Below are 14077 nucleotides of genomic sequence, written 5' to 3'. Positions count from 1 at the left end.
TAAGACTTCTGTCTTAAGCAAAATGTCCCAAAGAAAAAGAAGCAAGCCAGCTCTGAAGTATGACTTCCAAGATTACCTGATGATAGTCCTTAATTGTGTAGCATACATGATCTAAGCATATATGGGGTAAAATATCTAAAATCAAATAAAATTATGGGATTTATTTTTCTAATAACTGAACTCATTTAGAATTGTATAAACAATCTGTTACACTAGGAGTAATTCACACCTTCAATCAAATTAGCTGAGGGACAACAGCATAGTTTTTCTCCAATGTAGGTCTAAAAATGGATGGAACACAGAGTCCTCAGAATTCAATTAACCTCTACTCTTTTTCAACATGAAAGTTGTCTTTTCAACGTGAATGTTTTTCAAGCACTCACTAATGAGGAGAGAATTTTTCTTAGAAAACAGAAAACAAATAGCAGAGAAAGTCTACCAAGAAGAACAGTAAAACACAAAAATCATCAGAAACTGTGATTACAGCTATCAACATTGACATTAAATCACCACAAGTGTATAAAAATTGAAAAGCATGAACTTAACTTTGGCTTTAGATAAGCCACAAAGAAGGAAAATAAATACATGTAATTGAAATCATTGTTGGTTGCAAGAGCAGGCTGATTTAAGTGTATCTCTGTGAATCAATATAAAAATTTCTGAAGATTCTTTCTGAAGGGAAAAAACCTAAATCCCCAAGGTACTTTACTGACTTAACCATAACCTGCATACAATTCTGTGAGAATGAATTAAAACTGCAGAGCTATTAGTTGAATAATCACTATTTCCAGGAAGAAAGAGTACAGGAAAAGATCCCTTTGTCTGTGAATGAAACCTGGCTTGTGATGCCATCCTAAGCAAAACTATAGAAACTATAGGATTTTCCAGTGTCTAAATGCTAGAGTCCAAATTTTTAGCTAGTCATCCAATCCATAATAGAGAAAAACAAACTGACCATAGATACTCTGTTTTTTCTTCAAGGACTGCAGAGTACAGGATGAACCTGATCTATCCCAAGAACCCTCTGTACCTCTGAGCTGTGTAATCTGCTATTGTTTTGTAGCAGCAGACTGTAACAAAAGTACACAGTGTACACTGCAGTGGATTCAGGAAGAAACTCAAGACAGCTTTCCACATAGATTTACACATTTGATGGATGCATGTGGCTGTACCATCTTCTCTTTATAGAATCCTGTACTCAGTGAATACACCCAGGGACTCCCACATCCTGGGAAATTCCAAGTTCTTAACTGCCACTAGGAGAATGCAGTACTAAAAGCACCACAAACATGCTCCACAACAAGATGCAAACAAAACTACAGTTAAAGCACATAACTCTTTCTGTGTGTATATGGATATTTCTGTAGTAAGATCAGAAAGAATCCATTGTAAAGGGATAAAACAACAGTTACATGTGGTTTATGCTCACTCTGTGCCAAAGCAGAATTAAAAATTTTTGCAGTAGATGGCTAGAAGCCAAAATTCCTCAAAGCAGAATTACTTTTGGTTTATCCTGATGGAAGTATTTTCTTAGGATGCTGGAATTTGAAGATCTGTATCCTTTTCTTTTGAAAGAAACACTGTTTTAAAGGAAGTTCAGTAAAGAGCAGGCACAACCTAGAAACCAACAACATAGCACACAGAAATGTGCTCTCCCCTACCTTTGTACCACCATACCTTCCCTTCTCTGCTATTGAGAAATTCAGAATGCAAAATACATCCACAAAGTAACAAAATTCCCAAATGGGCTTATCAAACACAAATGTGGACTAGACAGCTGATTTAATCCTTGCTATCTTGGAAAAACTTCTCTGAAACAAGAAAATGCAGGAAGAAAATTTAGTGAGAGGGGTTCTAGTACAGCACAAAGAAAAAGGCGAAAGGCACAGCAAATGCATTTAGGTTTTCAAAATTTTCAACATTTCAACAAATTCAATCCAAATAATATAAGGTTTCTTAAAATAGGTTAAAGATTTAGCTTCACACAGTTCCATTACAGGAAGAAAGTTAAGGAATTAGAAAATGCAAGTAATTTCACTAGAAAGTGCTATTTCAAAGCTTTCTAAACAAATCAATATGTTAAAACACTACTGCAGCCTATCACAGAAAAAGCCACATTGGCAGAGTGTTCTGTTCATGGCTCTTCGTGCCTCTTTGGTTATCTAAAACAAAGATCTGCAGTGTTGCAGAGCTTTTTGGATACCAACTTTCCAGCAGTCCCAAAACTAGAAACAAGCTTAATTAGAAATAGTAAAGTGCTTACAGAAGGTACCCTATCCAATCTCCCTACTATGCTTAGGGTTTATTTAAAGTAAAGTTGGTGTGGTTCTACTTTTTTTAGTATTTTTTTTAACTTTGTTGTGATTCTTTTTTTAATGTTCTTGCCATACGTCTCTCTCTTTTTGATTTGTAAATAAACAAGTGATGAACTGCAAGCTACGTGCAGAGCCCATTTATTTGGAACTTAAAGTATATCAGTACCAAAAAAAATTACTAAACCAAATTCATCGATATAGATCTGAAACGTGGTAGTGGACCTAAAAGTTACAAGATGCTTTAGAAAGTAAGACAAATTCTTGGAACTGTTTCCAAGTCTTACCTTACTGTCTAGGCTTCTCATAGTTAACAAATCTATGGTTTTTAGAGAACGGCCTGTAGGTGAAATGAAATAGAGGCAGACATGGATGCGAGTATCATGGTAGCTAAATAAAGAACGTATAACTTTCAGTTCTTCCTCGAGATAGGCTTCAAATTGTGCATCTACATAATCCACTATTGGCTGATAGCTGTAGGAAATAAAATTTAACAACCAGATATTAGCTACTCCTAAACACAGACAGACTAAGAAGGGAATTCTCTTGTATTGTTCTGCAGGTTTTTGCTTTACATGTCAAAAGGCTGCTAAGGTAGGGCAGAAAATTATGTGTACAGAGTAATCCTAATTTCTGAAAACCTACTCAGAAAAGAATTGTGCATCTAATACAAACAAAATATTTCCTAGCTACTACTATTAGTGAAAAAAAAAACTATATAAAGTTAATTATGATTATAACAAACTTCCCAAGTGATGTTTTTAAAATTTTGCAATTAAGTTGTGCAAATGCAGAACTCTTAAACATAAGGAAGACACAACAACCTCTTAGGTACAATACAAGAAAAGAAAGAATTTGTAACTAATAGTACCAAGAAACAGGATGAACTTTATCATCTGAAGTACTGTACATAAGAGCTCTTAAACAATAGACAAAAACTAAAATGAGAAATGTTAAAGAATAAAAATCCGATTTATAGTAAGTACAGTTTAAATATACTTTATCCTACCTAAAACCAGAGTCTAATGTGCTTTCAAAAAGAAAGTTTTGCTAGATGTAGAAACAGTGCACCCTTACATTTCTTCTGCTCCACAAAGTTTACAAACCAGATCAAACACTATCGAAATCCAGAAGCAGGTGTTACACACAAAATCAAAAGGACAAAAAGGCACCTCCTATACCACACATCAAAACCTGTAATAGCTATACTAGTATCTACTTGCATCTCCCTCATCCAATTCACCACCAGCAGCTATTATCCAGTCATATCATGAGCCACAGCTGTCATGATAATCTTAATGTGACTCTCTAACCTTTTATTATATGAGTACCACCATTTAGGTACTCACATGGCACAAATCCTTTACAATTACCTTGAAAGAAACAAAATCTGCTGAGACAGTTCAGTCCTGTAAAAAAGTCACAAAAGCAGACTCAAAAAAAGTTCTGAAAGACACCAGTGTGTTGCCTCTACATCTTCTGACTAAGCTGACCGCCACAAAACACAAAGGCCTTCGGTAATTCACAGGATTAAACTTCCAGTTTAAGGTCTTCAACAAGTTACAATGAAATTGTTAAAAACCCTGTAGATCTAATCTATATAATCTGCAGTACTTTATAATCTGCTTAGCTGTTTAAAAACCCACCCATTGAAATCCCTGCTTTTCTCCACCCCAAAAGAAACTACTGCATATGCACACGTTTATAAAAGATTAAGAAAGAAAAGATTTCATAAAGCAAGGGGCAGAGTTCATCTGAATTATAAAATAATTTCTGACATGAGAAGAACAATGTGTTTACTTTGGCACACAGGGAAAACAGTTAACCATCTACTTGGAATACATGTAAGACAACCACTTACTACAAAAGCCCAAAGTAAAATCAACTTGCACTTAAGACCAAAACTTCAGCATAACAGTGACAAGAGGGCACTTACCTATCTGCTTTGTTCATCTGGTCACCAAACCCCACTGTTTTTACAACTGTCAGCTTCAAAAGAACATTACTTTCCTGGAGTTCAAAAGTCTGGGCTCTAAGTCGCACACTTGACAGAAAATGTGTTGATGGAGAGTCCTCAAAATCGGTGTTAAACAAACTGCTCACCAAGGCTGATTTCCCAATTCCAGTTTCCCCTAAAGTTAAACAGAAGGGTTTTTCACATCCAATACATACATAATAATCATAGAAAGTGTACACAAAAACTCAACTGATTTCTCTGAGCAAAATTGCGCATTTGTGCATTCTTCTACTGAACACTAAATATATTTTCATTATTTTTTCATCCTACGTATAAGGGTAAATTATCGGCTAATGAGTAATGAGCTGAAGAGTGTCATGACACTTTGGTTTCTTTAAAAGTCTGAATTAACTTCCTATAGATTTTTAAAAGTTAAGTACCTAGCTGTGAAACCAGAGATTCAACAAACATCTTTTAAGAACAAGGGTAAAATATTAGAGCAAAACATTTGATAAGTATAGAAACATTTCAGTAATATCACCTTGGAATTTTAGAAGTTTTTTAATCTGAAGCTCTTTGTTACAGGTGTAAGCCCCGTTTACTCAAAAAAATCCAAAAGGCTGCTGATAAATGAATAAATGACTGGCATACATTTTCAACATTTTTTGGTCTTCACATTGTTTAGGAAAATGCTACATACAAACCCAAATAAAGAAAGCTGGGAGAAGGGGTGGAATTACAGTTCATGCTTAACATTAAAGAAACTGTTTAACACCACAAGTGGATTTAAATTCCAGTCACTTCCTAAGATGGGTATGCCACTAAAGCCTTTAGGCACGCAGATAGTACTCACCAATGCAAAGAATGTTGAAGCAGAAGCCATGCTTGATGGACTTCCTGATCAGTTGGTCAGGTAAGCTATCAAACCCAACATGTGCAGACAAGGACAAAGTTCGACAGCCAACATTCTGCTAGAGAAAAATAATTTTAAAATATCAGTTAACAACGGCAATAAAAATTCTACTAGAAAGCTAAAACTCATTCCTTATGATTTCACATGCAATGCAGAAAAGCCAAAGTTTGAAAAAAAAGACCTGTCAAATGAGCTTTGGTCCATGATTAGAGGAAAAATTTCAATTTACTTTACAGAACAATTTGAAGGCTTAAAAGAAAAAAAAAAAAAAAAAAAAAGAAAAAAACCCCAAACCAAACAACCTTATGAAACATGAATGAAATAAAGTAGACAAGTCCAACTGAAAATGCAAACTGTAGGGAGAAAATAGATCACAGTTGGTTTGCTCTTAGAAATTAGGAAAACGTACTAAAAAAATCTGAGCATCAGAATTCAAAATAGAAAGCATAATCAGAGGAAAGTATGCATTACCAAATGGAACTCATTCTGAGGAGCTGGAACTGAAATTGCTATTAATGTCCACTAAAACACTATCTACACTCATTATATGCACCAGAACTCTGAGACAGCTTTATATCTATTTCATTAGAAATATCTAAAGGTGCACATTCCTTTTCAAACATGAGTTAGCAATCTAGAACCATGACATCAAGGCAGTGAGCACACTAAAATGCATAAGGAAATATCCTGAGCACACTATAATATAAAAGGAAATATCTTGATCCACACAAATGAACTGTATTTTTAAACAAACACTACATATCAGAAGTAGAAATGGTGACAAGTCCATTCTTTCTCTTATATTTCCAATCCACATGGAATTAGAAACCATTACTGTTTCCATGTGAATGTGCACATGGTCAACAGTAAGAAATTTTTAAATTTAACACTTAAAAGCCCATTAAAGTGACACCTTTTCTAATAAGTATGCATAGCAAGTCTCAGAATTCTTGTAGCTAGAAGGATATGGATATTCCTCATGGCATATACTCATCCTCTTCTTTACTTGAACAGGACTTCCTTGTATGGGCTTACAGACTGCACTGCACCAATTCTCATTTTAGATTTCTCTAATTAGATAATTCCATTTTAGACTAATATGAGGAAAAATACATATGCAAAGTGAACTGTTTAAAAAGAAAATATTACATCTTTGGGCTATTAAAAAAAAAAAACGCATTCAAAGCGCATCAGAAAACAAAATTTCTCAAGTCATTCTACCAGAAAAAAATTACTATTAAAAAGTGCTGAGAAACACTGAGAACTGTCAGTTTCCTGTCCATTTAAAGACAAGTGCATCTGAGACAGAGTGGCTGCACATCTATGAACTCCAGCTACTCAGTCTGTTACTCAAAGCACCTCGATTGCCACTAGGATAACACAGCTCCTCTAACACAAACCACTCAGCTCCACACCAAAAGCCAGTGCAAGAGGCTCAGTGTGATTGCAGAGGGGAAGCCTTTCACCTTCAGCCTAAATCCCGACCTCTGCACTGCCATCTGTAACTCTCAAAATTAAAAAACCCTCACAGGAATAAATTTATTCCCTTCTGATGTCCAGATGTTGGAAAGATACATTACTTTGTCAGCAGAATTGCCTTGTTATGGCTTAGGACTTGACATGCCTCGATGATCTCAGACCTGGAGGAGGTTAACAAAGCCTGGGGAGAAGGATGTGCTAATGAGAGTGGACACAAAAAATGCAAAATGTATGGGCCACAAGGACATTTGGCAGAACATCCAATGTAAGGAAGAAACTAACAAAGTCAACTCAGCAACTATGCTGAAATCAACTGACTCAGCTCCAAGGAAATTTTAGCAGGAGATTGTGACCACCGACTCACACACCACCAACTCAAAAGAAGAGAAAAACTGCGAATGTGAACTAATTAGCATGACAAACCAGAGAATCACTAACCAACAGAAGGTAGAACACTAATTAAGAAAACTATGCAACTAGATGCCAGTGACCCTTGATTTCCTTGTTTGCTAAAATCTATATATGTAGTTTTGATGACTGGGCAGCTAGCATTTTGTGGGTCATCACCTAGCACCCCACTTTGCACAAACTAGAATAAAGAAATAGAAGTCGCTTGTCTGAGTGTGTAAATTGCTGGTGCCTACCAAGCAGCGAGCTCTTATTTAGGACACCCCTTCCTTACACAAGAATCACTGTGCAAACCTATTCCACCTGACAGCAACTGAAGCATTATCTTAATAGAAAAGCAGTAGCCACATTTTTCCCTCTGAAATTTTCCACGGATATCGGGTGTCAATTTCTCTGCTTATTCGTTAGACAATAGCAGAGAGACAAAGTCCACAAAACTGACCACAGGTTATCTACATTCTTACTACTTCTAAAAGAAAAAAAAAATATCACCTAGTTGATCACCTAATTGATATCACCTAAATATCACCTAACTCACACCTCATTCCTTCCCCCAACCCCATTCTTAAAGGTTGGTGGCATAACTAATGTGTCTAGATTTCTCCAGAATTGTTAAATTGGATGGGGCTCTGAGCGACATGGTCTAGTGGAAACTGTCCCTGCCCCAGAGCAAGAGGGTTGGGACCAATCTTTTTGAGATCCCTTCCAACCAAAACCATTCTAAGATTCTATGATTTAATCAAATATTTTGGTTTATATAAAGTTGTCTTGCCCATCAAAAACAGCATGAAAAAAACATAACCTGAGACTGTGTAACATTTAAAAAATATTATTTCTTTCAGAAAAAAAAACTAAAAAAAAATAGCAATCTTTTAAATTTACCACATATTTTTGACCAAAACTGTGCAACACCATCCCTTACCAAAAAAGTTAAGTCTCAGACTACATGCATCGCTCTGCGTAAGCCTCTGCTGAACCAGACTAGAAGTCTAAGCAAGAAACTAGCTTGCTACTGGATTTGCAGATGTCACAGAAATTTGCCCTCCAAAACTCGAAGAAAACCGTACCCAGTGTGTGATTCTGCAGGGGGTGAGGGTCCCGGCACCCCCGCCGAGGTGCTGGGAAGGATGCGGTGCCCGTGGACATCCCCCCATGAACGTGCCCATGGGCACCCCAGATCTGACTCCTCCTGAGCCCCGAGTTCTCCACTACTACCTACAGGCATGGGAACTACGCTCCAGCACTGTCGCGTGGACGGGCTCAATGTCTTCAGAACATAAAGCTGACAGCTTTGCCATTACACAGAAGTAACTCTTCAATACACAAGATTCAACTTATTACCTGAAATACGCGATACGCCAGGGGAGCACTAGGAAGAGGGACACCTGAACACAAGTTCCTTTAACAACAAGTGTTCTAAAAGCCTGACAGCTCCGGGAACTAACGTGAGGAAGGAGCCTTCATCTCCCCCGCTAACCCGACCCGCACCCTGACGCGGCCCTCAGCAGCGCCCGGCACGGACCAGGGGCAGCGCCCGGCGCCCCATAGGGAGGGCAACACTTCCACCTCTTCCTTCGCACGGTGCGACCGCCACCCTCCTTCCCCTCCTGGTGCCGGCGCTGCCGGGCCCCTCCGTCCCCTCAGCCCCCTCAGCCGCGCCGGGCTCACCCCCGGCACAGGGGCTGCTCACCAGCCGCTCCCTGCACCGCCGAGGGGACTTACCAGGTGCTCGTCGGTATCGGAAGCGGCCATAGCCCCGCCAGAGAAACACAGAAGGAGGGAGAAGAGTAGAGAGAGAAGGACGCGGCCAAAACTGCCGCCGAAGGGCAGAGCCACGCGGCGGGGAGGAGCGCGGGGAGGGGATGCGGCCGCGGCTCCGCCGCCGGGGCGGGCACTGCTAGCGGGCGCCTCCCGGCCGGAGGGCGGCGCGGTGCCGCCGCCGCGGCAGTGATTGCCGGGCATGCTGCCGCCGGGAGGAGGGGCTCGGGCAGCGGCGGCTCTGCCGCGCCCGTACCACCACTGCCACCATCACCAGTAGCGGCAGTAGCAGCAGTAGGAGCGCCGGCGGCGCGATGGGGTAGCGGCGGCGATGGCGGAGCCGGCGGAGCTGCAGCAGGAGTCAGTGGTGCGGTTCCTGGCGGCGCGGGGCGGGCGGGCGCGCAACGCGGAGCTGCTGGAGCATTTCCGGGACTGGCTGAACCCCGCGGAGCCCTCCCGCCGCGCCGCCGCCCGGCATCGCTTCAAGGAGCTGGTCAACGCAGTGGCCACCGTGCGCCAGGAGCCCGGCACCGGCGTCAAGTACGTGCACCTCCGGCGCCGGTACTGCGCCCCCGAGCTCCCCGCGGCCGCCGCCGCCGCCCCCCTGACCCCCGGGGAGCAGGAGCCGGCGGCGGAGAACAGCGCGAAGCAGCCGAGCCCGCCGCCCTCCCCACAGGCGGGTGCTGAGGAGACGCCGCCGGCAACAGGCGAGGATGCCGGCAGCCGTCCGCAGCCCCCGGGGCAGCGGGGCGAGCCGCTCCGGCCGAGCCCGGCGGTGGCTGGAGGCCAGCGGAGGGGCTCCCGGCGGGGGCCACCGCCCGGGCGCGGCGAAGGCGGCGGCGGCGAGGAGACCGCGATAGCGACGGGCCCGGGGCGGCCCCCGGCGACGGACGAGGCGGGGGCGGCGGAGGGAGCGCCCGGGGCGGCGGCGCAGGGCGGCGGCCGGCGGAGCCTGCGGGAGGCGGCGCGGGGCAGCTCCCCCCAGCTGAAGCGCGGCGCCCTCCCCGGCGGGGGCCGCGGCCGCGACTCGGACAGCGCCTCAGTGGCCTCGTCCTCCGCCGAGGAAGAGGGGAGCACCACCGGCTCCGTGGCACTGGACCCCCTGGAGCACGCTTGGATGCTGTCGGCCTCGGACGGGCGATGGGAGAGCCTGGAGGGGCTGCTGAGCTGCGAGCCGGCGCTGCTCTGCAAGCGGGACTTTATCACCGGTTTCACAGTGCTGCACTGGGCCGCCAAGCACGGGCGGCAGGAGCTGCTGGCCACGCTGGTCAACTTCGCCCAGCGGCACGGGCTGCCCGTGGACATCAACGCCCGCACGAGCGGCGGGCACACGGCGCTGCACATCGCCGCCATGCACGGCCACGCCGAGGTCGTCAAGCTGCTGGTGGGAGCCTACGACGCCGACGTGGACATCCGCGACTACAGCGGGCGCAAGGCCGCGCAGTACCTGCAGCAGGGCACCTCGGGGGACATGCGGAACCTCGTGGGGGCCCTGGAGGAGGAGGAGGAGGAGGAAGGGAATGCTGGCAATGGGAGCGGGCGCTGGAGACTCTCCAAGGTGTTGCCATCTAATCTCATGAACTACCGGCTCTCCCACCACCATCACGGCACTGGGGAGGAAGCTGAAGGTACGGATGGGGCAGCGGTGCCGGGCAAAGGCAAGGAGATGACCAGGAAAGCCTCTGGCAGCGGACGGATGAAGCCTCGGCTTAATAAGATCCGCTTCAGGACTCAGATCATCCACAACACGCCCTCCTTTCGCGGTGACGCTGAGGAGGAAGAGCATGAGGAGAAATCCCTGAAATCGTCATTCAAGCTCAGGCCAAAGTCCAATGTGTTTGGATAAGGCCAGGGAGCAGGAGGTCTGGGAGGTGGATGCACGGACCAAAGTGCCCTCAGGTGTAGCACAGAAGGTGAGGCACGTACGAGTGGGTTCTCGCCTACACTCGTGGACTCTGCCCAGAAGGGTCCTGAGTATCTTGCTTTAACTCCCAGTTCGGTGCGGTCAGTGAGCCCAGCAGGGCTCGGGGAGCTCACAGCTCCTGGGAGCAGCTGCTCCAGTCGGGCCCTTAGAGCTGAAATGGGAGGCAGTGGGTGGGTAGAGAAACACTGGGGTGTTTAAAAGCTGTGCTCCTTTCTCTCTAAAAGCAGGCTTTGGGATCGTAAACCTGTGTTAGTGGCTCTACTAGGATTAGTGAAGTGAATGGGGGAAAGAAAAGTGCAAATGCTTTACTCTTACACTATCAACCGGTACTATAAACTATCAGCAAACAACTTGCTATGGCAGAAGAACACCTCAGTAATATACGAGTATACCTTAAGTTTCTCTTTAACAGCAATACCACCTGGCACAGTGTGGAGTTGGGTACACAAAATGAGATGGTACAGAATGGTTTCCTGTCAGAATCCAAGCTTCAATCCATCAAAGAGTTGAGCCTGTGTTGACTTTATGCATTGAAAATTGCTTGATTTGACATCATGAATACATTATTTTAAAAAATAATAATCCATTGCACTGCAAGCAATGAATAAAGTTAACCATGTGCAGAAGTCTTTGCTGTCTGAGGTACTACTGAACTTGCTTATCGCTGTTGGAATACTAATACAAGATAATAGAAGCAAAGAGTTTTTATATATATTTGGTATCTTATGTTTTGTCTTAGGCAAAGCAATTTTATTTTAATCACTGTGAATTCTCAAGTGCCAGACCTAGCGCAGTTCCAGTTATTAAGTCTGGTCAATTCTTGTTAATGTTCTTTGTGTAACTCACTGCATTTAAAATCAGAAAATCGTGTTGTATGTGTTACCTGTGAAAGTCGTTCTCTTAGAATAAAAGAGCACAGACACCGTTGCATGAAATCTTCATGAAACTCTAATATGGTTCTGTAATGTAATAGCTACAGGTCTGTGTTCGCTGGTAACTCGTGTGCCAATCCCATCAATTTACACTGTGCGGAAATAGAGAAAAAAGGGGAAGAAAACAAAAAAAAGGAAGGTGTGTGAATTCATGCATAGGGTGAAAAACTAGAACTCCAAAACCCAATCCCTGTTTATTGTTCTGAATGAAGCATAATTACATATTCTAGTTAAGTGGTGGCAGTGGTGTTTGAGTTCTTTTAAACCTATATTTCTAGAGAAGTGATAGCCAAGGCTTTGAACTGTTGTTTGACAGCCTAGTAAGTCTTAATCTGATTGACGAGCCTATCCGTCTGTTAAAGCTTTCGGAAACCTTGAATCTTGTTTCTCTGCTTTAAAGGCAGCAGTTCCAGTGAAATCTAGGAGGCCGATTTATATCCATATTCAGCTTTCCTTAAGAGCTGAGGTATTGAGCTGACCCTGGATCCTGAATGCTGCTCAGTGTAGCAGCTCATCTGTGTTTAGTGGTTAAAGTATGGCCAGTTTCAATGCAGCATCTGTCAAAGCACGTTTCGAGTTGGCTTCCTTATGATGCATGTGCGTGCCTGGCCTGTAGCTAACCAAAAGTAGATAGTCTTTGACATGTTAAAATCCAAATTTGAAACACTGATTAAATGCATGCCACAAGCTGTAGAGCACCTCACAGGAAAACTGCTGCAGGGAGTGTGCACTTTTGAGATAACAGCCAGGTCTCTGTGGCTGTTGCTAGTGACTTATATTTCTTGTAGCGACGGGAAGGAAGTGCTACTGATGCATTGGCATCAGACTTTCCATGCAGATAACAACCAGTTTCTGCACTTCATGTCAAGACCTAATAAATGACAGTGTTTGCACAGGCATGCAAGTGACACTTAACTATTTCTGGAAAAAGCTGCATTAAAAATAATATAGAACCTCTGCATAGGTGCTGGTCATTACTTCTGTGCAAAAAGACTAGAAATGATAGAGAGGTTCAGCTTTAGTTTACAATTTATAAGCTATAATGTTACAGATTTCATGTGCCTTCATTTTGGGTTGGTTGCCTCAAATGCAATGGATAAGATCAGTCTTGCAAAGTGCTTTTCCTTTATGTCTGTGGGACGGGACCAGAAATTTTCCCTCAGTCCTCCCTGTTTAAACTGTACACCTGTACAGTGGGATGTCTGAAACAGGGAAGATTAATCATACATATTATGATGTAGAGCTAATTCTGTTGTAACAGAAAAGATAATTAGATGCCTAAGTCTTAAACTTTCCTCTGCAAGATAAGTAGGTTTTTAGACTTCTGTAGGAGGGAAGTTTTCTGACTGAACACTTAGAACATGAGTATTCTTCAGTACAGGCACATCTGAATTGAGCATATATTCCACACAACTACTGATGTCCAAACCTTATTAAAGTTGTTTTCTGCTTTGAGAATTTATGGTTCTTTCATACAGGCTGTTGGGTGAAGTGTTTCTCTCTTCGCATGCAAATAGCAAAGAATTGCACAAAAATGCCAAGTCTTAGACAGCTATTGGGTTACAGGGAAATAATTTTAGGGTTTTGAATAGAGCATACCTTGGATTTTAAGAGATTAACTGGAATATAATGTTACATATTACAGGAGAACTTTGCAAATTATTAAGAGAACTTGAAAAATGATCAAAAGATGCCTCATTTATATCATTATTTGAAGTTTCAAAGTGAAATTGCTGGTCCACTGATACTGTTTAGCTGTCAGTTAATGAAATTTCACCATAATGATCCAAAGGTCTTTGCAAGGTGGGGTGCAACAGAGCAAATATCTCTTTTGGTGTTTGAGATATACAAAAGAATGGCTGGATAACCACTCATGTCTCTCTGTGCTATGGGAATAAAGCACTTTGATTTCACATTATGACTTGTCACATTCCACATGGTTACTTTTTATAATATGACCTAAAACTTAATGGTTTTGGTTTTTTTTTTTTTAGGTAGGGAAGACTTGATGTCCTATTTCAGTATATTTGCAGTCTAAAGGTATGCTTGAGTCAAATATTTTGGATACATTGCCTAGAAAGATATGACTGAAATGTGACTGAAATAAAGTTGTATGGTACAGAAAACTGGAGCACTTACTGGTATCTTTTTAATGGTACGCCTGAAGTTACTGAATGTGTTTGTTCACTTTTTATGATGGTGTGAAAGTCAGCAAGACTGTAATGTAACATGTGCTATCTTTTTTTGTACTTTATGTTCGAGAAATTTTGGAGGCCTGGAAGCCTGTTGGGTTTTATTAATACACTTTTTGTGGTTGTCTCTCTGAATGGTTATGAGTTGAGAATCTGTAAGCTTTAGTTTTATGAAATAAAAAGAGCTCATGAATGCTCTGAA

At 42.7% G+C, this 14077-nt stretch overlaps 2 protein-coding genes across 2 annotated transcripts in view; one reads left to right on the top strand and one right to left on the bottom strand.

Annotated features, from left to right (window-relative positions):
• The window catches only part of SEPTIN10 (septin 10), a 24121-nt gene extending 15090 nt beyond the window's left edge, over window positions 1–9031 (bottom strand). Inside the window, 6 exon segments of the mRNA XM_054654543.2 lie at window positions 2600–2786; window positions 4249–4444; window positions 5123–5240; window positions 8792–8832; window positions 8835–8934; window positions 8936–9031. Coding sequence (XP_054510518.2) covers window positions 2600–2786; window positions 4249–4444; window positions 5123–5240; window positions 8792–8832; window positions 8835–8934; window positions 8936–9031 — 738 coding nt within the window.
• On the top strand, window positions 9018–14077 carry SOWAHC (sosondowah ankyrin repeat domain family member C). The gene has a single exon (XM_054628305.2). The coding sequence runs from the start codon at window positions 9159–9161 to the stop codon at window positions 10671–10673; it is 1515 nt and encodes a 504-aa protein (XP_054484280.2). The 5' UTR covers window positions 9018–9158; the 3' UTR covers window positions 10674–14077.

This window comes from Agelaius phoeniceus, chromosome 2, assembly GCF_051311805.1.
Source record: "Agelaius phoeniceus isolate bAgePho1 chromosome 2, bAgePho1.hap1, whole genome shotgun sequence".
Taxonomy (NCBI): Eukaryota; Metazoa; Chordata; class Aves; order Passeriformes; family Icteridae; genus Agelaius; species Agelaius phoeniceus.
Note: the sequence above shows the minus strand (reverse complement) of the source record. Positions and strands in the feature narration are given on the sequence as shown.

What these genes read in the sequence shown, in the direction of transcription:
- SOWAHC (XM_054628305.2), top strand. Translation starts at nt 9,159, where the DNA reads ATGGCGGAGCCGGCGGAGCTGCAGCAGGAGTCAGTGGTGCGGTTCCTG.